Raw genomic sequence first — 22,277 nt, 5'->3', positions numbered from 1 at the left:
CCACCAACACTGACCCTACGCTGCCTAGTGGCAGGACAGGAAGGAACCGCCGTACCTACGCAGATGACAACTTACTAGGTCGATGGAATAAACCAACATGACAGGAAAACCACAAAACACAGGCAGAGCTGGATCGAGACAAGGTAACTTTCACTGGAGCAGGACCAAAGTCAGACACACAGGGAATGGAACCAATAACTGGCAACTGCTATCAGCAGCTGCCAGACTATATTCAGGAGTCTCCGCCACTTGGACGGAGACCAATCAAGCACTCTGACTGGAGCTCCCAGCCAGACAGAATAACTCACAGAGGTAGAGCGCGCTTCTCTCACAACAGGCACGTGCGCATGGCCGCGCGCGCCACACTGGAGCAGGGTGCCGCCGCTCGCCGCACCGAACGTGGGCATAACACCATCCCAGAACGCCGCGGCAAACCGCACCACTGCCACCCGTGGTCCCTGACCAGCCTCATGGTAGTGATTATTGTACATAGGGGCAGTATTATAGTAGTTATATTCTTGTACATAGGGGACAGTATTATAGTAGTTATATTCTTGTACATAGGGGGCAGTATTATAGTAGTTATATTCTTCTACATAGGGGGCAGTATTATAGTAGTTCTATTCTTGTCCATAGGAGAGGATAGACGTGTGCTTGTGAGCTCCCAGTAGGGAGGAGGCATGGCCTCTGACCCAGGAGGAAGTGAGTGCAGCTGGGCTGACGATCCTGGGAGAGCCCAGAGCCTGGAGTGTGGCTTGCAGCATGGAGATCAAGAAAGTGGTAACCAGGAAATGGTGGCTGGTGAGATTACTGAATCATGTAAAGCATTTGGATTGAGTATGAAAGTGACTAAGAAAAGTTTATTTAAACTGGAAAGACAAATTTTGAAGTTAAGAGAAGAGATTAAGATAGAGACGGATCCAAAGACAAAGCTGATGAAGTGTGAGTGCCTGGATAATTGCACACGTGAGCTCGCTATACTAAAGGAGCGACTAGACAAAGAAGCAAATGCAATACCTAAAGTAGAAAACTGGGCAATGGAGAAAAAGAGGGAAGCCAGAGTGCAAAACATGAAGAGGGAGGCCAGAGTGCAAAACATGAAGATTAAAAAAGTCATTGAGGAAAAAGGTACTGACTATAATGTTGTGTATAGTATGGTGGAGCAGGGAACCCCTCTGAGATGTGCGGGTGCAGCGCCTGGAGGGTCACTGAGTATGGGAGCTGAGCTATCAGACTCTGAAAATGCTGCTAATACTGAGGAGCAAAATGTGACAGCCAATAAGGGGTTAATTGCAAAGGACTCTGTTTGCAGTGCTGATGAAATGAATGCAAGTAGTAATCTGGTGTATGCTTCAGGTACTGACATTGTAAATGAAACACTGTGCAGTGTCATGAGTGAAGAGACAACTGCATTGTCCGGAGTAGATATGGTGGAGATTAGTGAAGGTTCTCAGCCATCTGCAGAGGAGTGTATACAGCAATCTGCAGGACAGTCTCATACCACCGCAGGTGTGTCTGCAGGACAGTCTCATACCACCGCAGGTGTGTCTGCAGGACAGTGTGATGCCAGTGCAGGTGTGTCTGCAGGACAGTCTCATACCACCGCAGGTGTGTCTGCAGGACAGTCTCATACCACCGCAGGTGTGTCTGCAGGACAGTGTGATGCCAGTGCAGGTGTGTCTGCAGGACAGTCTCATACCACCGCAGGTGTGTCTGCAGGACAGTCTCATACCACCGCAGGTGTGTCTGCAGGACAGTGTGAAACCACCGCAGGTGTGTCTGCAGATCAATCAGGAGTCAGTAAGCCTGCTGATGAGGAAAGGTCAGGCACTCATCCCTCTGCTGACCGTCCACAATTCAACAGACTATTCTCCAATGTCACAAATTCAGCTCCCCCTCCACCACAGAGGAGAAACGCTGTCAGGATTAAGTACACAGGGCCAGAGGAGAACATTCCCTCCAGACTGTACATTGGGAAGAGTCTCCTAAAAGACTTTATGAAGTTTAAAGCCTCTGAGGTGTACGCTCTGATCCATATCCCCTCCAGCAGGATCTACGACATCAGCTTTAAGCTGCAATATGACTTGGATGCATTTTGGAGTATATATAATGACACAAGGGGACAGTCAATCTGGGAGTATCTCCAGGTGATCCAGCTGTCCAAGCCTCAGGTGGTGAGGGCCACCATATTGTTCCAGTCTGAGGTGGTGGCGCTGGCAGATCTGGAGCACTGGCTGAGTAGGCAATGTATGATCATGAACTATCCAGAAAAAATCTATGATGAGGAGGGAATCTGGAATGGTGGATATACTGTAAAGATCCAATTAGAGCGAGCCAATGGTGTGACCAGACATCTACCGCACTCCTTCTATCTAGGCTCAGAGAGAGGAATATGCTATTACCCTGGTCAGCCTCGTCTATGTCATAGGTGTGGGGGCAGACACCTCGCTTTTAACTGCTCTCGAGTCAAGTGTTCATTATGTGGAGAGTTTGGACATTCAAAAAGCGATTGTAGAGGACCCGTCATCTGTAACCTGTGCTTAGGAGCAGGTCATACATTCCGGGAGTGTCCACATGCAGAGCATAATAAAGGAGGTGATGATATCGGCATAGAGCCCATGGAGGAAGGTAAAGAGGATGTCGCCGCAAGAGCAGATACAGCCCCAGAATCCAACAGTCCTAATACTAATGTAGTGCCAAGTACCAGTGACCCTGCTTTAGAGACTGATAACTCACCTGCTGCACTACAAGTACCAGCAAAGGGAGAGATGGATGGTCCTCCCACTACAGTACAAGTACCAGCCACCGAGAAGGCATCTGATGGAAAAAGAAAAATCCTTGCTGTAAGAAGTGAAATATCCCCTGTTGTACTACAAGCACCAGCTATTAAAGATAAACCTCATGAAAGGAAGAAAATATCCAGTAAACCTGTTGCTAAATCACCTGAACAGCAGCCATGTAAGGCTACAGAACCCTCCGACCGAGCCGCAAGGCCCAGGCGCCCCTCTGTGGATGAAGAGGGGTTCCAGGCGGTTAAAAGAAAGAACAAAACTGCAGATCCTGCTAGAAAAGTCACCGCAGCAAAGAAAACCCTGGATCAGCCGGTGCCGGCCATAACCTCCGGACAGTATGGAGTGCTGCGAGAAGAATCAGAGAAGTCGGAAAAAGAATGTGTCTCTTTACATAACTCTGATGACGACCTTCAGGAAGAGGAACCTCAACCATCAGTGTCCACCAAAAGATGGGGCTCTGCAGGGGACAGCAGCGGACGGAGGAGGAAAAGCAAGAAAGACCAGTGACTTAAATGAGTTTTGAGAGTCTGCTCTATAAATGGGAACAGTGTAAAGACTAAGAACAGAAACAATGTACATAGTATAAACTGGAGGAGAATCCGGGTACCAACTTCTGTGCGGTTGGTCTGAAGTTTATTTTGTTCTGTTTTTCTGTTTTGTTGTTCTGTTTTCGTTGTTGACTCTTATGTGTTTATAGTAAGTATATTGTAATAATTTTGTTGCAAGTTTTAAATAAAAAGATCATTATAGTAGTTATATTCTTGTACATAGGAGGCAGTATTATAGTAGTTATATTCTTGTACATAGGGGGCAGTATTATAGTAGTTATATTCTTGTACATAGAGGGCAGTATTATAGTAGTTATATTCTTGTACATAGTGGGCAGTATTATAGTAGTTATATTCTTGTACATAGGGGTTAGTATTATAGCAGTTAAATTCTTGTACATAGGGGGCAGTATTATAGTAGTTATATTCTTGTACATAGGGGGCAGTATTATAGTAGTTATATTCTTCTACATAGGAGGCAGTATTATAGTAGTTATATTCTTGTGTATAGGGGGCAGTATAATAGTAGTTACATTCTTGTACATAGGGGCAGTATTATAGTAGTTATATTCTTGTACATAGGGGCAGTATTATAGTAGTTGTATTCTTGTACATAAGGAGCAGTATTATAGTAGTTTTATTCTTGTATATAGGGGGCAGTATAATAGTAGTTATATTCTGTTACATAGGGGGGCAGTATTATAGTAGTTTTATTCTTGTATATAGGGGGCAGTATAATAGTAGTTATATTCTGTTACATAGGGGTCAGTATAATAGTAGTTATATTGTTGTACATAGAAGCAGTATTATAGTAGTTATATTCCTGTACATAGGGGGCAGTATTATAGTAGATATATTCTTGTACATAGGAGGCAGTATTATAGTAGTTATATTCTTGTACATAGGGGCAGTATAATAGTAGTTATATTCTTGTACATAGGGAGGCAGTATTATAGCAGTTGTAGTCTTGCACATAGGGGCTGTATTATAGTAGTTATATTCTTGTAGATGGAGAGCAGTATTATACCAGTTATATTCTTATATGTACAACTAGAGATGAGCGAGCACACTCATCCGAGCTTGATGCTAGTTTGAGTATGAGGGTACTCGAGATGCTTGTTACTTGAGACGAACACCACGCGGTACTCAAGTCAATTGCATTTCCTTCCCCGCATGTTTAGTGACATTTTCTAGCCAATAGACATGCGGGGAAGGCATTACCACTTCTGCTGTGACGTGCCAGCCCTCTCCCACCCACAGTAGTGAGTGGCTGGGCCGATCAGGTGACTGCGGAGTACACAAACTGGTCCCGCCCGCGGCTCGACTTAGACGCATGCTGGCAGAGTTTAGGGAAAGTGCTGCTGCTTATATAGGGAAAGTGTTAGAGTAGAATCCTGTCTTAAAGAACCCCAACGGTCCTTCTTAGGGCTACTCCTCATTGTGTGCATTACTGTTGTGGCTGGCTGGGAGCAGTAGTGCACCAGGTTTTTTTTAAGCATCTCGGGCTGTGCAGGCCATTTCAGCTATAGCGTTCTCAGTCTGCAGTGTATTACGCAGAGTTTAGGGACAGAACTGCCTACATAGGGAAAGTTGTACAGGACTCCTGATCCTCTGTGCAAGAACCCCAAGAGGTCCTTCCTAGGGCTACATCTCACCGTGTGCATTATAGTTGTGTCTGGCTGGGAGCAGTAGTGCACCAAATTTTGTATTACACATCTAGGCCACCATTACCAGCCTCACTACCACCAGCATGCGCAGGCATATGATGGCCAAGCACCCCACAAGGTGGGGAAAAGGCCGTTCACCGCCTCTGGGTCGCACCACTGCCTCTTCCCATGTTCCACAACCTGCCACACAGATCCAGTCCCCCTCCCAGGACACAGGCACGAGCTCCTCCCGGCCTGCACCCACACACTCGCCTCCACCGTACTCCACTCCATCCAGCAGTGTCTCTGAGCGCATCATTCAGCTGTCGCTAACACAAGCGTTAGAGTGAAAGAGGAAATAATGCCGCCACCCACCCACACGCACAAGCTTTAAACGTGCACATTGCCAAATTAATCAGCCTGGAGATGCTGCCGTAGAGGCTTGTGGAAACGGAGGCTTTCAAAAACATGATGGCAGCAGTAGTCCCGCGCTACTCGGTCCCCAGTCGCCACTATTTTTCTCGGTGTGCCGTCCCCACCCTACAGCAGCACATCTCCCGCAACATTAATCGTGCCCTCACCAACGCGGTTACTGGGAAGGTCCACTTAACCACGGACACGTGGACAAATACTGGCGGGCAGGGCCACTATATCTCCCTGACGGCACATTGGATAAACTTGGTGGAAGCTGGGACCGAGTCAGAGCCTGGGACCGCTCACGTCCTACCCACACACAGAATAGCGGGTCCTACCTCGGTGCTGGTATCTGCGGCGTTTTATGCCACCTCCTCTAAACCCTCCCCCTCCTCCTCCTCCTCCGCCACGTCTACCTCTCAATTAAGAAGTGTGAGCACATCGCCAGCAATCGGTAGTGAATGGCACGGCAGCACAGCGGTGGGCAAGCGTCAGCAGGCCGTGCTGAAACTAATCAGCTTAGGTGACAAAAGGCACATGGCCCCCGAGCTGTTGGAAGCTCTGACAGAGCAGACCGACCTCTGACTTTCGCCACTGAGCCTCCAACTGGGCATGGTCGTGTGTGACAACGGCCGTAACCTGGTGGCAGATCTGCAGCTCAGCAGCCTTACACATGTGCCATGCCTGGCCAACGTCTTCAATCTGGTGGTTCAGCGGTTTCTGAAAAACTACCCCCAGTTGTCTGTCCTGCTCGGCAAGGTGCGCCACGTCTGCGCACATTTCCGCAAGTCCACCATAGACGCTGCCACCCTAAGGACCCTGCAACGTTGGTTTCAGATGCCAGAGCACCGACTGCTGTGCAAGATGATGACACTTTGCTGTTGAAACAGGAGACGGGGGATGACAGTATGTTGCTTGATAGTCAGACCACCCTCATGTCTATATCTCAGCGCGTTTTATAGGTGAACGAGGAGGGGGGTGGGAGGAGGAGGAGGGGGAAGAGACAGCTGGCCACACTGCAGAGGGTACTCATGCTGCTTGCCTCTCATCTGTTCAGCATGTATGGGCTGAGGAGGAGGAGGAGGAGGATCCTGAAAGTCAGCTTTTCAGTGGGGACAGCGATGTGTTGCGTACTGGGAACCTAGCACACATGGCTGACTTCATGTTAGGCTGCCTTTCCCGTGACCCTCGTATTAGACGCATTCCGGCCAACACGGATTACTGGGTGTACACCCTTCTAGACCCATGGTATAAGGAGAACCTTTCCACTCTCATTCCCGAAAAGGAAATGGGTACGAGAGTGATGCAATACCACAGGGCCCTGGTGGAAAAAGTGATGCTAAAGTTCCCATCTGACAGCGCTAGCGGCAAAAGACGCAGTTCAGAGGGCCAACTAGCAGGGGAGGCGTGGGGATCAGGCAGCATGTCCAGCGCAGGCAGGGGAACACTCTCCAAGGCCTTTGCCAGCTTTATGGCTCCTCAGCAAGGCTGTGTCACCACTCCCCAGTCAAGGCTGAGTCGGAGGGAGCACTGTAAAAAGATGGTGAGGGAGTACATAACCGATCGCACCACTGTCCTTCGTGATGCCTCTGCTCCATACAACTATTGGGTGTCAAAGCTGGACAAGTGGCACGAACTTGCGCTGTACGAACTGGAGGTGCTGGCCTGCCCTGCCGCTAGTGTCTTGTCAGAGAGGGTGTTTAGTGCAGCCGGGGGAATCATCACGGATAAGCGTACCCGCCTATAAACTGACAGCGCCGACATGCTTACACTCATAAAGATGAACAAAGGCTGGATTTCCCCAGACTTCTCTTCTCCACCGGTGGAAAGCAGCGGATCCTAAAGAATATTTTCGCTGCAACAGGAGAAAAATGCATCCTCCATCACCCCAAAAAAGGGGAGAATTATCTTTGTGCATTCCTCTCAGATATCATTACTCCTCCTCCTCCTCCTCCTCCTCCTAAAGCAGCATGTCATCACGCTGAACTGACAATTTCTATGCAGCCCAAAATGCTCTGTTTTAAACTTTTAAAAGATTTATCAGTTTTTAAAGTTTTAAAACTTAAACCAATTTTTACGGAGGGCTGCCTCCAGGCTCTGTTACAAATTAACCAATAATGAGCTGTATATTCAAAAAATGTTTGTGGGTTTCAACTGCCCTCGCGGTTGAGCTATTTTTCAGGGGTACACTTGTACTCTTGGTGCACCAATTTTTAAGGCCAATGTCCAATACTGTTAGCAAACTAATTTTTCCAGGCTTCCCCAAACTCTTGGTACACAAATGTTACTTGGGTTTGCCTATACTATTGCTACAGAAATGTTACAGGGGTCCGCCTATACTTTTGCTACAAAAATGTTACAGGGGTTCGCCTATACTTGTGCTACAGAAATGTTACTGGGGTCCGCCTATCCTTTGGCTGTAGAAATGTTACTGGGGTCTGCCTATACCTTTTCTACTGAATGGTTTGCCTATACTCTTGCTACAGAAATGTTACAGAGGTTCGCCTATACTTTTGCTACAAAATTGTTACTGGGGTCTGCCTATACGTTGGCTACAGAAATGTTACTGGGGTCTGCTTATACCTTTTCTACTGACTGGTTTGAGGGGTTTGCCTATACTCTTGCTACAGAAATGTTACAGGGGTTCACCTATACTTTTGCTACAGAAATGTTACTGGGGTGTGCCTATACTTTGGCTACAGAAATGTTACTGGGGTCTGCCCATACCTTTTCTACTGACTGGTTTGAGGGATTCGCCTATTCTCTTGCTACAGAAATGTTACTGGGGTTCGCCTATACTTTGGCTACAGAAATGTTACTGGGGTCTGCTTATACCTTTTCTACTGATTGGTTTGAGGGGTTTGCCTATACACTTGCTACAGAAATGTTACAGGGGTTCGCCTATACTTTGGTTACAGAAATGTTACTGGGGTCTGCCTATACCTTTTCTACTGACTGGTTTGAGGGGTTCGCCTATACTCTTGCTACAGAAATGCTACAGGGCTTCCCCTATACTATTGCTACTGAAATATTACAGAGATTCGCCTATAGTTTTGCTACAGAAATATTACTGGGGTCCGCCTATACTCTTGCTACAGAAATGTTACTGGGGTCCGCCTATACTCTTGCTATAGAAATGTTACTGGGGTCCGCCTATACTCTTGCTGCAGAAATGTTACTGGCGTTTGCCTATACTTTTGCTATAGAAATGTTACTGGGGTCCACCTATAATTTGGCTACAGAAATGTTACTGGAGTCTGCCTATACTTTTTCTACTGAATGATTTGAGGGGTATGCCTATACTCTTGCTACAGAAATGTTACTGGGGTTCGCCTATACTCTTGCTATAGAAATGTTACTGGGGTCTGTTTATACTCTTGTTATAGAAATTTTACTGGGGTCCGCCTATACAGTTGCTACTGAATGGTTTGAGGGGTTCGCCTATACTCTTGCTGCAGAAATGTTACAGGGGTTCACCTATACTTTTGCTACAGAAATGTTACTGGGGTCTGCCTATACAGTTTCTACTAAAATGGTTTGAGGGGTTCGCCTATACTCTTGCTACAGAAATGTTACTGGGGTTCGCCTATACTCTTGTTATAGAAATTTTACTGGGGTCCGCCTATACAGTTGCTACTGAATGGTTTGAGGGGTTCGCCTATACTCTTGCTGCAGAAATGTTACAGGGGTTCACCTATACTTTTGCTACAGAAATGTTACTGGGGTCTGCCTATACAGTTTCTACTAAAATGGTTTGAGGGGTTCGCCTATACTCTTGCTACAGAAATGTTACTGGGGTTCGCCTATACTCTTGCTATAGAAATGTTACTGGGGTCTGCCTATACTCTTGCTACAGAAATGTTACTGGGGTTCGCCTATACTCTTGCTATAGAAATGTTACTGGGGTCTGCCTATACTTTGGCTACAGAAATGTTACTGGGGTCTGCCTATACTTTGGCTACAGAAATGTTACTGCGGTCTGCCTATACCTTTTCTACTGAATGGTTTGAGGAGTCCGCTTATACTCTTGCTACAGAAATGTTACTGGGGTCCGCCTATACTCTTGTTATAGAAATTTTACTGGGGTCCGCCTATACAGTTGCTACTGAATGGTTTGAGGGGTTCGCCTATACTCTTGCTGCAGAAATGTTACAGGGGTTCACCTATACTTTTGCTACAGAAATGTTACTGGGGTCTGCCTATACAGTTTCTACTAAAATGGTTTGAGGGGTTCGCCTATACTCTTGCTACAGAAATGTTACTGGGGTTCGCCTATACTCTTGCTATAGAAATGTTACTGGGGTCTGCCTATACTCTTGCTACAGAAATGTTACTGGGGTTTGCCTATACTCTTGCTATAGAAATGTTACAGGGGTCTGCCTATACTTTGGCTACAGAAATGTTACTGGGGTCTGCCTATACTTTGGCTACAGAAATGTTACTGCGGTCTGCCTATACCTTTTCTACTGAATGGTTTGAGGAGTCCGCTTATACTCTTGCTACAGAAATGTTACTGGGGTCCGCCTATACTCTTGTTATAGAAATGTTACAGGGGTTCGCCTATACAGTTGCTACTGAATGGTTTGAGGGGTTCGCCTATACTCTTGCTACAGGAATGTTACTGGGGTCCGCCTATACTTTTGCTAAAGAAATGTTACAAGGGTCCGCCTATGCTGTGGGCCGAGGCCGAGGTCTGTGGCGGGGTGAAACTCATCAATGTTTGGGCACTCTGATTTCCTCATGTGTAATACCATGTTTGAGTTCCCTGGGCTCGCCTATGCTGTGGGTGCACAAAGACTTCCCATCGCAGTGTTTTACCTGTCTGGCACAAATACACTGACTATGGCAGAAATGTGGGCCAAGGCCGAGGTCCTTGGCAGAGTGAAACTTTGCCATGTTTGGGCACTTTGATTTCTTCCTGTGTAATACCATCTTTGTGCACTGACAGCATAGGGGAGCCCAAGGAACTCAAAGACTTCCCATTGTGGTGTTTAGCTATCTGATACCTACACAGAATGAATTGTATGGGGACACATGGATTTCCCATTGCTATGTGACTCGCGGCAACTTGGGTCACAGACGGTGGAGGGTGGGACTGAGCCTGACCCTCGGCCCGCTCACGTGCTTCCCACACAGAGTATTGCTGCATTGCGGAGATGTGTAGAACTGCTGGCACCTGAGTCCCCTTTATGCCCACGTTTGCGTCTCCTGAAAATTTTGTGACGGAGGTGGCACGGGATTGGAATGATGATCGTACGTCAATTTATCATCAATTCTCAACAGCATTGTGGGCTATCGCCCACACTTTCAAACAGGGTCGCTGCCTAGCCCTGCCAACCCTCTGCAGTGTGTGCCTCCAGTTCCTCCTTATCCAGTACGCACTGGATAAGACATGAGGGTGGTGTGGCTATGAAGCGAGCGTGTGACATGAGGCCAGCTGAACGCTGCACAGTGAAAATTTTGCGTGCGCTGTGGACACAGGGTATTGCGGGGGGGGGGGGGGGGCGGGGTGGACAGCAATGCCAGCATGTAACCTAGGAAAAGAGGCAGCAGTGTCACCCGCAGGCAGTGATTGTCCTTGGTTGATGGTAGTGTGGTGTAAATATGGTGTTTTGTTTTACTTATAAAATTGGGATGTTGAGGTGTTGCTTTTTACCTCATATAAATCCCCATTTGTTTTGTTGTGCATCTCCCTGCTGACTGACAGATTCCCTGGTATTTGTATCCTGGTTGTTACGGTATCCTACCCTTGATACACCACCCCGGGTGCCCTAGATCTCACCCATAACCCCTGTCCCTGCCTACTTGCCTCCACTCCTGGCTAAACCCAGGCGGGCAACTGGGCAGCGATCCCTACTCTCACTAGGGACCGAAAAAGGGACGCTGGCGTACCTGAATGGAAAGGGTAGAATACCGACAGAAAAGGCAGATGTAATAAACAAACACAAACAATACAAAGCAGAACTGAGGCAGATGGAAAAACCTGGCGGATAATAGCAAAGTATAGCAGACAAGATGACAGAAGCAGGAGACCAACAGAGGCAGACTAGCTAGCACACTGAGGGAAACCAATAACTGGCAGTGATTGCAAGTCTCTGCCCAACCTTTAAACAAAGGCCTCCGCCTAGGGGCAAAGAGAGGGAGACAGCCAACTCCCAACAGAACGCAACAAAAGGGATCTCGTGCATGGCAGCTGCACTCTCCGGCCAGGCACCCGCGCCCCTGGCAGCCTGACAACAAGCCAGGGGGATGTGCCCTGACCGCAGGACCCCGCACACTGCCGCCCCGGTAGGACCAGCAACTGCCGCATGGTAACACTGGTATGGTGAGTGTTTTTTTTCGACCGGTTGCTGATTTGTACATTTACTGTTTTGTTTTCCTTATAAAATTGGGATGCTTCAGTATTATTAGTTGAGGTTTTCCTTTTTTTCTCATACAAATCCCCATTTGTTTTTGTTGTGTACAGCTTTATGATTAGTTTTTTTTGTGCACTGTTCTTTTTTATGACTTTCTATATTCAACTAAATAAGCAGCAGTCAATAAGGATACTTTCAGAAGACTGAGCTGTGATCTCCTTTATTATAACTGTGTAACCAGAGTGCATGTATTCATCTCAACACAGTGGTAGATACATGTAACATCACCCAGGCTATGAATGGGACTAGAAAATGATTCTATAACCCCAAGTTTATCTGAGGCGGTAAGAACTGAGATCACATGACCATCTGAAGGAGAAAAGGCAAGGAGCTTCAGACAGAAAGAAATAACACAGCAAGGTAACTCTAGCCCACATATATATAGACCGGGAAATAGCTACATAATGAAGGAATAAAGGAAAAATCACCAGAGTGGCCCTTTAACAATGACGTGAATCCTACAGCATCCAATCTACTGCAGCACCAGGAATCAGGTGAGGACAATAATAAGAAGGACAATTAGCTTAAATGAAATTGAGCAATTTATGTGTTTTGGATGCCAAAAATTGCTCGGTGGAGCTTAGGCCTAAAGGTTTCCCAAGAGAGGTACTACCATATCATGACACAACACCTACCATTGCTTTGGCAATATTCACAATCTCCTCCTCTGACTTCTTCTTCAGACAGTCAGCTATGGAAGCCAAATCACAGCCCGATATCTCCGCTACTACCTGCAGGGCAAAACGGATATTATATTCAGATATTACATGTAGTCATTTCAGGACTGGTTGTTGGGTTCATATGATTAATTCTCACGCCCTCAATGATACTCCCAACCATCCTGGATCCAGCAGGACTATCCCAGATTTTGGGTGCTGCCCTGTCAAACCAGGAAGCCCAGTGAGTGATTTGATATATCAGCATGGGAGGTAAGCCTCAGTTATGATAAAACATCCAAGCAGCAAAAGGATTTGTGGAAGTTATACTTTAAAGATTGTGAAGGTTGTTCAGCCATCCGTTATTTCTTCGACTTCCCCCATTAATATGTATACGCTGCTCAGCCAAACAGTCATTTTAACCTATCCATAGGACAGGTCATAAATAGCAGTTATACAGAGGTCTATTGCTCAGGGGTCCCTGCTGATCAAGCTGATAAGAGCTGCTGTCAACCATCTGGAAAGCTCGTAATGCTGCCTGTTCAGCAGGGGTGACGTTTGGTATTGAAGCGCTCTGTCATTGAAGAGAATGGGAGAGAGCTGCAATACTGAACCAGACCACTGCCCAACAGACAGTTTTATGAGCTTTCCAGCCCACTGACAGCAGCTCTTATCGGTTCAGCAGGGGTCTCGAGCAATGGACTTCTATTCCCTAAGAAAACCCCTTTAATGGATCGTTAGCCGCCCTTACACCTTTATCTAACAGTATTATCCTACACTGGCTGAAAAATCCTGCGACTGTTCCTCCCCAAGAATAATGAATGGGTGGAGTAGTCCTCCTTCTAGATAGAATACACTTACATTTTGGGGGTGGATGAGATCTTCAGACTTGCTGGCCACAAAGTATGGCATTGTCATAGCTCCGCTCTCTGCAATGGCGCGGTGAAATAAACCTTTGGATAGGGCAGAAAGCACCTAGAAGAGGAGACATTCGGGTTATACTCATCACAGCCCTTGGATTGGACACATTTACTATTAGTTTTGATACAATGTACGGTATTCTGCATACGGCCCGAACCGCGACAGAACAGACCAACAGGACCGATTCCAATCATAGAACTATATGAAGGACTTGCTCTACAGGCATTATTATACTATATAGTGCAGATAGGAAAGCTCCTTTATGAGGTCTGTCAGCAGACACAGGTGATAGGCGCTCCATGTGGGAGGAAACACCAGACAGAACTTACCAGAGCCGAGACGCTGATCGCTCCAGCGGATTCCCCAAATATAGTGACAGATGAGGGGTCACCACCGAATGCTGCAATGTTTTCCTGTATCCACTGGAGGGCGGCAACCTGGTCTTTAAGCCCGTAGTTCCCACGCAATTGGTTATCTGTGGTACTGAAATAAGAGGAAAAGGTACATGTTTTAAGATGATGGAGCCTGAAGCCCATGTCCATGTCCGATCACCAATTCACATATCAAATTAACCAACATAAACATTACTCATCATGACCCTGCATTACATTGCGCACTTTTTGCTCATCGCTAACTTTTAGCAAGCTGAAAGACAACAATGAGTCATATCGGGACTGCGCGATGAGTTTTCAGAGGGATACCGCTGATAGTATTGTTTCAGCTGGTATCCTACTTCGAGAATACAGCAGAAGTATGCAGGAGACAGCACTTCAGCTGTCTTCTGCATACCCTGCTCGGAGTGCACAGCTTATTAGCCGATAATGTACACTAACCCTAATGAATCCAAAAGCCTCGCTCTCCCATGTAATGTCTACTTTGCAACAATTTAGAGCCATCTCTTATTATAAGGTAAACTCTAGCAAGTCACGAATGATGGGTATTCACATATTGTAAACAGATGAGAAGGCTCTACAAATGGCTCTCCCATTTCAATGGTGCCCCCCATCCCTACCCTATCTAGGCATAATATTAACCCCCTCAGTCGACGATTTACCATCGGCAAACTTCCCTCTATTGAAATATCAATGCAAAAGAAACTAGACGCTTGGCCATGTTTGAGCCTAAGTGGATGGGAAGAGTGGTCCTATACAAAATGCTTATTCTCCCCCGTATTTTAAATCTCCTTAGAACTATCCATGTGACCATCCCTGAACTCATCTTCTCGACGTTCCACCAACAAATGAACGGATTTATATGAAGGAGAGCGAAACACAGAGTGGCATTCTCTATTTTGAGTAGATGCTTAATATTTGGGGGTATGGAGTTACCCAACCTTCGTAATTATCATAAAGCCTTTCTGATCAACCAAAATAGGCATTGATGCATCATGGAATCAGACAAATGTGGGCCCTTATTGAATCATCTTTGGCGGGTATAACCAACTGGATAGCATATTTATTAGCAAACTCACTGCAATCCCATAAATCCCTACTGTGCCTTTCAACAGTGAAAGCTACTCTGCAGGGGGGGGGGGTGGATTCAATGTGCTCTAAGATGAACTCGGAACCGAATATGATAACACAAATTCCTCTTCCATTACTTAGCCTGAAATACCTAATACCTGACCTCTCCTTAAACAATAGGCCACATAGAGTAACTATGACTATATCAGATATGTACCAGAGGAATATCATTCTTTCATTTTCTCGGATGCAAGACGAATACAGAATTCTTTCCTCTGAATACTACACATTTCTACGCATCCATAATTTTTTAGGATTCCATACGATCTTCTCGTCAACTCTACCAAATCACCTCAATGATCTACTAAAATGCAAGTATAACAACACAGAAGAAACTCACAAAATCTATCTACAACTACTTATCTGGCATTCACTTCTTTAACCCCTTAATGACACGGCCTATTTTGGCGTTGAGGACCAAGCGATTTTTTGGTATTTTTCCATCTCCATTTTTCAAAAGCCATAACTTTTTTATTTTTCCGTGGACGCGGCCGTATAAGGGCTTGTTTTTTGCGTGGCGATCTGTAGTTTTTATCGGTGCCACTTTTGGGTACATAGACAATATCGTAAAATTTTTTATTTTTTTTTTAATGATAACAGGGAGAGAAAACGCATCAATTCTGCCATAGATTTTTTTTTTTTTACAGCGTTAATCATGCAGCATAAATGACACACTAAATTTTTTCTGCGGGTCGGTATGGTAACAACGATACCAAAATTGTTATATTTTTTTTAGGTTTTTACACTTTTTTGCAATAAAACCCCCTTTTTTTGGAAATCTTTTTTTTTTCTCTATAGCTGCATTCAAGTCATGTAACTTTTTTATTTGTTTATGTACGGAGCTCTTTAAGGGCTTATTTTTTTCGAAACGAGCTGTAGTTTTTATTGGTACCATTTTGGGAAATGTACGGCTTTTTTGATCACTTTTATTGCATTTTTTGTGAGGCAAAATGCTAAAAATTAGTATTTTGCCTCTGTTTTTTAGCGTTTTTTTTAACGCTTTTTGTCGTACAAAATAAAAAGCATGTTCAACTTTTTGTACACGTCGTTACGGACGCGTCAATACCAAATATGTGGGGTTTTAGTTTTTTTTCCCTTTTTTTATGCTAATATTAGAAAAAGCATAAAAAAGGGGTTTTTTACATTTTTTTTTTTTTACATTTTTCTTTTTTTTACACTTTTCTTTTCTTTTTTTTATACTATTTGAGTCCCTCTGAGGGACTTACATCACTGTGCCTATGATCGCTGTCATAAGGCATGGCAAAGCTACTGCTCTGCCATGCCTTATCGCTTGTACAGCGATTATAGGCACAGGCAATACAGGACGCCAGTGTCTGGCGTCCTGTTGCCATGGTGACAGGCCGGGCTCTCGCGATGACATCGCGAGTTCCGGCCGGAGACACAGAGGGAGCCGCACTCCCTCTGTGAACTCTTTCCCTGCCGCGATCTACTTAGATCGCGGCAGGGAAGGGGTTAACAGCGGCGGGCGCATCTCCGATGTCCCCCCGCTGTTGGAGTGGGACGCCGGCTGTGACTGACAGCTGGCTCCCGCTGCGGGATAGCGCGGGATCTTATGTGATCCCGTGCTATCTCCAGGACGTACCAGGTACGTCATGTTGCGGGAAGTATCCCGCTACCATGACGTACCAGGTACGTCCAGGAGCGGGAAGGAGTTAAAAAAGGTTTCTACACAACATAGTAGGGATTCTTTACTGTAAAAGGAGTGAGATTGTGGGACTCTCTGCCTGAGCATATGTTGATGGCGAATTCTATGAAAGAGTTCAAAAGGGGGCTGGGCAACTTTCTTGAGTGATACAATAATATATGTTATAATCATTAATAACTAATTACTTCAAAAGGGCTGTTGATACAGGAATTATTACAATTGCCAGATTGGATTCAGGAGAGAATTTTCTTCCCTAAAAAGAGAAAAATTGTCTTCTACCTCAGTGGTTTTTTTCTGGATGAACATTGGGTGGTAATAGGCTGAACTATGTTACTATGTAATTCCTTCTCCCAGCAAAAACCCATGCACTAACGGCTCAGTATACATGTGTATGGAGAAGTCGGGGGGTGATGCCTGTCGTCCTAATGAGTGTTTGCCCGACAGTTACCTAAAATATATGGGCAAGAGCTTTAACCTAACTCACCAACAGGGGGCGTGAGCACCTAAAATGCCTAGGGCAGCCTAAACTCCAAGTACGGCTCTGTCTGTAAACTGTACAATGATGACCCTGGGTGGATATACACCATATATCATTGGAAGTATCTATACCTGTAGAATCCTAGGACCCCCAGCCTGTACTGCATGGACACCACCACTACGTTCTCATTAGCACTAAGTGCAGAGCCATCAAACATGCTTGCCGATCCGATGATCAGCGCTCCACCGTGTATGAAGGTCATGACCTAAGGGAAAGTGGAAAAGATTAAAATGTATATTTACTAGCAATGTAATTTATTTGAAACAAAAAGACAAAACACTACAACTCCCAACATCCTCTGATCACCGACAGCAGTTAGACAATGCCCGGGGCTTTAGTGTCACAAGAGCTGGGGAGCTAAACATTGCAGATCTACAATACTGATTAGAATAAGCATCACAGTACTAACCTCCAGCTTCAGGACACTTACCGGTAGTTTGGATTTCGGGTCCCTGTCGGCTGGAGTAAACACATTGAGGTACAGGCAGTCTTCTGAGGACGGCGGCAGCTTAAAGGAGGATTGGAAATATCCTTCAAACATCGCAGACATTAAATCTTCCTGTAAACACCTAAAATCAGTAATAAATGAGTCACTTTATGTAATAAATTTATACATCACTAAAGAGGATTTACTGATGTAATATTTGCTAACATGACAGGTGCATCATGGGAACTCAATTTACAGCATTGATCATAAGTTTCAATCTAATGTTTTCTACATCTGTAGATCACATCTGCACCAAAAGTACAAGGGACTCACATGGGGGGATACTCCGAGGCATCTCTAACGGAGCTCCAGGGCTCAGGAGGCTTTGGGTCGGCAAATCTCAGTGGTCCAACTGGAGGTTTCGCAAAAGGGACGCCATAAAATGCATTTACGGTTTCAGAGGCTTCCTTCACGGGCACTGTAACACCCTGTAGTTGTCCGTATTTTGTGGTTACTAATGGCCTTTCATCATTTTGACCTGTGAAAAAAAAGAAAACATTAGGTGATTTATTATTTAATTAATTAATGTAAACATGTTCAATAAGAAAGGCAGCTAGAACACCACTATATATATAAGAATATGCCAAATATAATATTGCCCCTATGTACAGGAATATAACCAACATGTAAAATAATATATCAACTTTAATACTGCCCCCTATTTACAAAAATATACTATAATACTGCCACCTATGTATAAAAATATAACTACTATAATACTGCCCCCTATGTACAAGAATATAACTACTATAATACTGCCTCCTATGTACAAGAATATAACTACTATAATACTGCTCCTATGTACAAGCATATAACTACTATAATACTGCTCCCATGTACAAGAATATAACTACTATAATACTGCCCCCTATGTACAAGAATATAACTACTATAATACTGTCCCCTATGTACAAAAATATAACTACTATAATACTGCCCCCTATGTACAAGAATACAACTACTATAATACTGCCCCTATGTACAAGAATACAACTACTATAATACTGCCCCCTATGTACAAGAATATAACTACTATAATACTGTCCCCAATATACAAGAATATAACTACTATAATACTGCCCCCTATGTAAAAGAATATAACTACTATAATACTGCCCCTATGTACAAGAATATAACTACTATAATACTGCCCCCTATGTAAAAGAATTAAACTACTATACTACTGCCCCTATGTACAAGAATCTAACTACTATAATACTGCCTACTATGTACAAGAATATAACTACTATAATACTGCCCCCTATGTACAAGAATATAACTACTATAATACTGCCCCCTATGTACAAGAATATAACTACTATAATACTGCCCCTATGTACAAGAATATAACTACTATAATACTGCCCCTATGTACAAGAATATAACTACTATAATACTGCCCCTATGTACAAGAATATAACTACTATAATACTGCCCCTATGTACAAGAATATAACTACTATAATACTGCTCCCATGTACAAGAATATAACTACTATAATACTGCCCCTATGTACGAGAATTTAACTACTATAATGCTGCCCCCTATGTACAAGAATATAACTACTATAATACTTCCCCTATGTACAAGAATATAACTACTATAATACTGCCCCTATGTACAAGAATATAACTACTATAATACTGCCTCCTATGTACAAGAATATAACTACTATAATACTGCTCCGTATGTACAAGAATATAACTACTATAATACTGCCTCCTATGTACAAGAATATAACTACTATAATACTGCCCCCTATGTAAAAGAATATAACTACTATGATATTTCCCCCTATGTACAAGAATATAACTACTATAATACTGCTCCCTATTTACAAGAATATAAATACTATAATATTGCCTCCTATGCACGAGAATATAACTTTTGTGACTTATTACTGAGGATTTCTTCCTCTCAGTTATGTGAATTATTAATGCTAGAGGGACTCGATGTTCGCTGCGCCAACCTAACATGTTTGGAAAAGTGGTTGTTGTGAATCCCCCCCTCTCTCCCCATGCCGCTTCTTGTTCCTCCCCTCTCCCTCTCTTCCTCTCCTTCCTTTCTACTTGCCGCTTCTCTCTCCCCCCTCTCTTCATGCCGCTTCTCTCTCCCCATCTCTCCATGCAGCTTCTCTCTCTCTGTATCTCTATGCCACTTTTATCCCGCCCCCCCTTTTCCATGCCACTTCTACCTCCACCCTCCATGCTGCTTCTCTTTTCCACACGTATATGCCGCTTCCTATTCCCCCCTCTCCATGCTGCTTTTCTCCCCCCTTCTCCACGTTGCTTCTATCCCCACCTCTGTGCCGCTTCTCACTCCCTTCTCTCAATGTCTCTCTCACTCCCTCTTCTCCATGTCGCCTTTCACTATCCCTCTCCATGTAGCTTCCCACTCCCCCTCTACATGTCGCTTCTCACTCCCCCCTCTTTATATCGCTTCTAACTCCCCCATGCCACATTTCTCTCTCCCCCCTCTCTATGCCACTTCCTCCCTCCAAGCTGCTTTTCCCTCCCCATGCTGTTTCTCTCTCCCCCCTCTGAATGCCGCTTCTCTCCCCCTCTCCATGCCACTTCTCTCCTCCCCAAACTGCTTCTCTCTCCCCTCTCTCCATGCCGCATCTGTCATTTTCCCCGCCCTCCATGCTGCTTCTCTTTCCCCCATGCCGCTTCTCTTTGCCCCCTTTCTCTGCCCCCCTCTCCATGCCGCTTCTCTCCCCTCCCTGCCACTTCTCTCTCCCCCAGTCTTTGCCGCTGCTCCCTGCCCTCCTCTCCATGCTCCTTCCTTCTTTCCACCACCTTCCCCCTCTGGTGTGTGTGTCTGTCTGTGTCTGTATCTCTCACCACAGTGTGTCTCTCTCACCATCACTTCTGTCTCTCTCCGACGCTACAGCCAGCAGAGACGTTCAGAGTCATGCGACTGTGAGGAAGAAAGACGTTGTGCAACTACGAATGTCACTTACTAACGCACGGTGTGTGTCTACGGGTATCTGTGTCTGTGTGTGTTTGTCGCTTCTTTCATAGCAGCGCTCCAGCCAGCAGAGACATTGATAGTCCCCTTACAGAGAGGACGTTGCCAGACTGTGAATGTTTTTTAGCAATGCTTGAATCTTCATAACAGCGCTACTGGCTGAAGCACTGCTGTACTTATCATGAGGAACTTTGATGGGGATCGACAGGTCACTGAATGTACCCGCCTCAAATATTTGGATTTTACGGTGGTGGTCTGCATTTAAGGAATTAAAAGACACCAAAATCATCATCCTAAGCTGAAGCAAACTGGTCAAAGTGTGGAGCAGGAAAAAGCATGTAGGTCTTTTTATATTAGATTTGTTTGATTTGTAGCCAAATAAAGAATATACTGAATGAGAAGAAATTCCGATCTGCCTGTTGATGGGTGGAGATTATATCCGTGCTGCGCTCTTTATTGGTTCCCGTATTCTTCCCATTACATCCTGCATTCTGGTATCTGGCACCCAGTTCTTACCTGTTGCAATAGCTGATAGAACCAGGGGGCCGAGGAGGAGAATGTGCGGCAGAATCGCCATGTCCCTGCGCTGCGGTCTCCGTGTTGAAGCTTTTCTTCTTCTGCTCCACAGTCTTTATCACACTGGATGTTCTGGCATTAATAACAGTAAATCTCTAGTTATTATGTAGCAAGTCACAGGTCTGCCGGTGGTGCATTGTAAGCCAAGGTTCACAGCTACACCCTGTAATCTACGTACAGCTTGGCTGCTGTCCATATATCCTAAAGTCCCCATAGTGCAAGCACCGAGTCATGACTGGCTCCTAGATAAGTATTAGCTACATACAAAGCAAACTTCTACGATTCTGCATTAATAACATTCAATAACGCAAATTTTATAGAATAATTGCTAAAAGGGGAACTACTAATTATGAAATATATTTTATATACACACACAGGGATTAGTATCGCTAGGATCGCCATTATGTCCTCAGAAGGTCATTGGCACATGTCCATGAACTTACTCCTAACCAGAACTTCTCTTTACTCTGGCTCCAGATGGCTCTATTACACAATCACAGCATGTACTGCACACAATAACCGCTGTTAGGGAAATTATCTGAGATTTCTTAGCATGTTTCATTGCCTGGTCCAAATTAAATGAGAAGTCGTGTACACAGATCACTGACACATGACACAGTCTGTATCATCCGACAATGAAAGCTCTTCTGAGTTTATTACAAAGTAGACAATGTATATATATGTTCAGTTACATATGGTCAGAAATGCATGTCCCCTGTAAGCATAAGAACTCATGATTGGCTCAAGGTGCTAATGATTTAACATATGTTAACACCTCAAGGTGTGTCACTACTAAATACGTCCTTTTTAGGAACCTAAAACTTAGTTCTATATAAACTACTTGTTAGGTGCACTGTTCAGACACAATCTTCTGCTTCTATGTCTTGCAAATATGGGCGTCATCCCATTCTGTTGCCTGAGTTTATATTCACTCTCTTCCAGCACTCCTAGGGTTAATAGCCCCATGTTTCCTGTTCAACTGATGCTCCTTTTCTAATCACCGCCCTATATAACTGCCCTGGGCCTTTCAGACCTTGCTGCAGTGTGGTTGAGAGTTTTATTCCTATCATATCTTGTCCAGCCGCTGCTTCAGCAGTTATCCTGCTACCTTGTATTCGGCTTGTG

The 22,277-nt window shown here is 44.8% G+C and overlaps 1 protein-coding gene across 1 annotated transcript in view; it reads right to left on the bottom strand.

Moving 5' to 3' along the window:
* LOC136582015 (fatty acyl-CoA hydrolase precursor, medium chain-like) overlaps positions 1–21,352 on the bottom strand; it is a 45,200-nt gene extending 23,848 nt beyond the window's left edge. Inside the window, exons 1-7 of the mRNA XM_066582748.1 lie at positions 21,093–21,352; positions 17,881–18,085; positions 17,551–17,689; positions 17,192–17,325; positions 13,723–13,876; positions 13,334–13,447; positions 12,452–12,547 (exon numbers count right to left, since the gene is read on the bottom strand). Coding sequence (XP_066438845.1) covers positions 12,452–12,547; positions 13,334–13,447; positions 13,723–13,876; positions 17,192–17,325; positions 17,551–17,689; positions 17,881–18,085; positions 21,093–21,153 — 903 coding nt within the window. The 5' untranslated portion in view covers positions 21,154–21,352. The remainder of the gene's footprint in view (positions 1–12,451; positions 12,548–13,333; positions 13,448–13,722; positions 13,877–17,191; positions 17,326–17,550; positions 17,690–17,880; positions 18,086–21,092) is intronic.
* Positions 21,353–22,277: the final 925 nt, after the last annotated feature.

This window comes from Eleutherodactylus coqui, chromosome 11 (assembly GCF_035609145.1).
Source record: "Eleutherodactylus coqui strain aEleCoq1 chromosome 11, aEleCoq1.hap1, whole genome shotgun sequence".
Classification (NCBI taxonomy): Eukaryota; Metazoa; Chordata; class Amphibia; order Anura; family Eleutherodactylidae; genus Eleutherodactylus; species Eleutherodactylus coqui.
The sequence above is the reverse complement of the archived record's forward strand: the minus strand, read 5'-3'. Positions and strand labels throughout refer to the sequence as shown.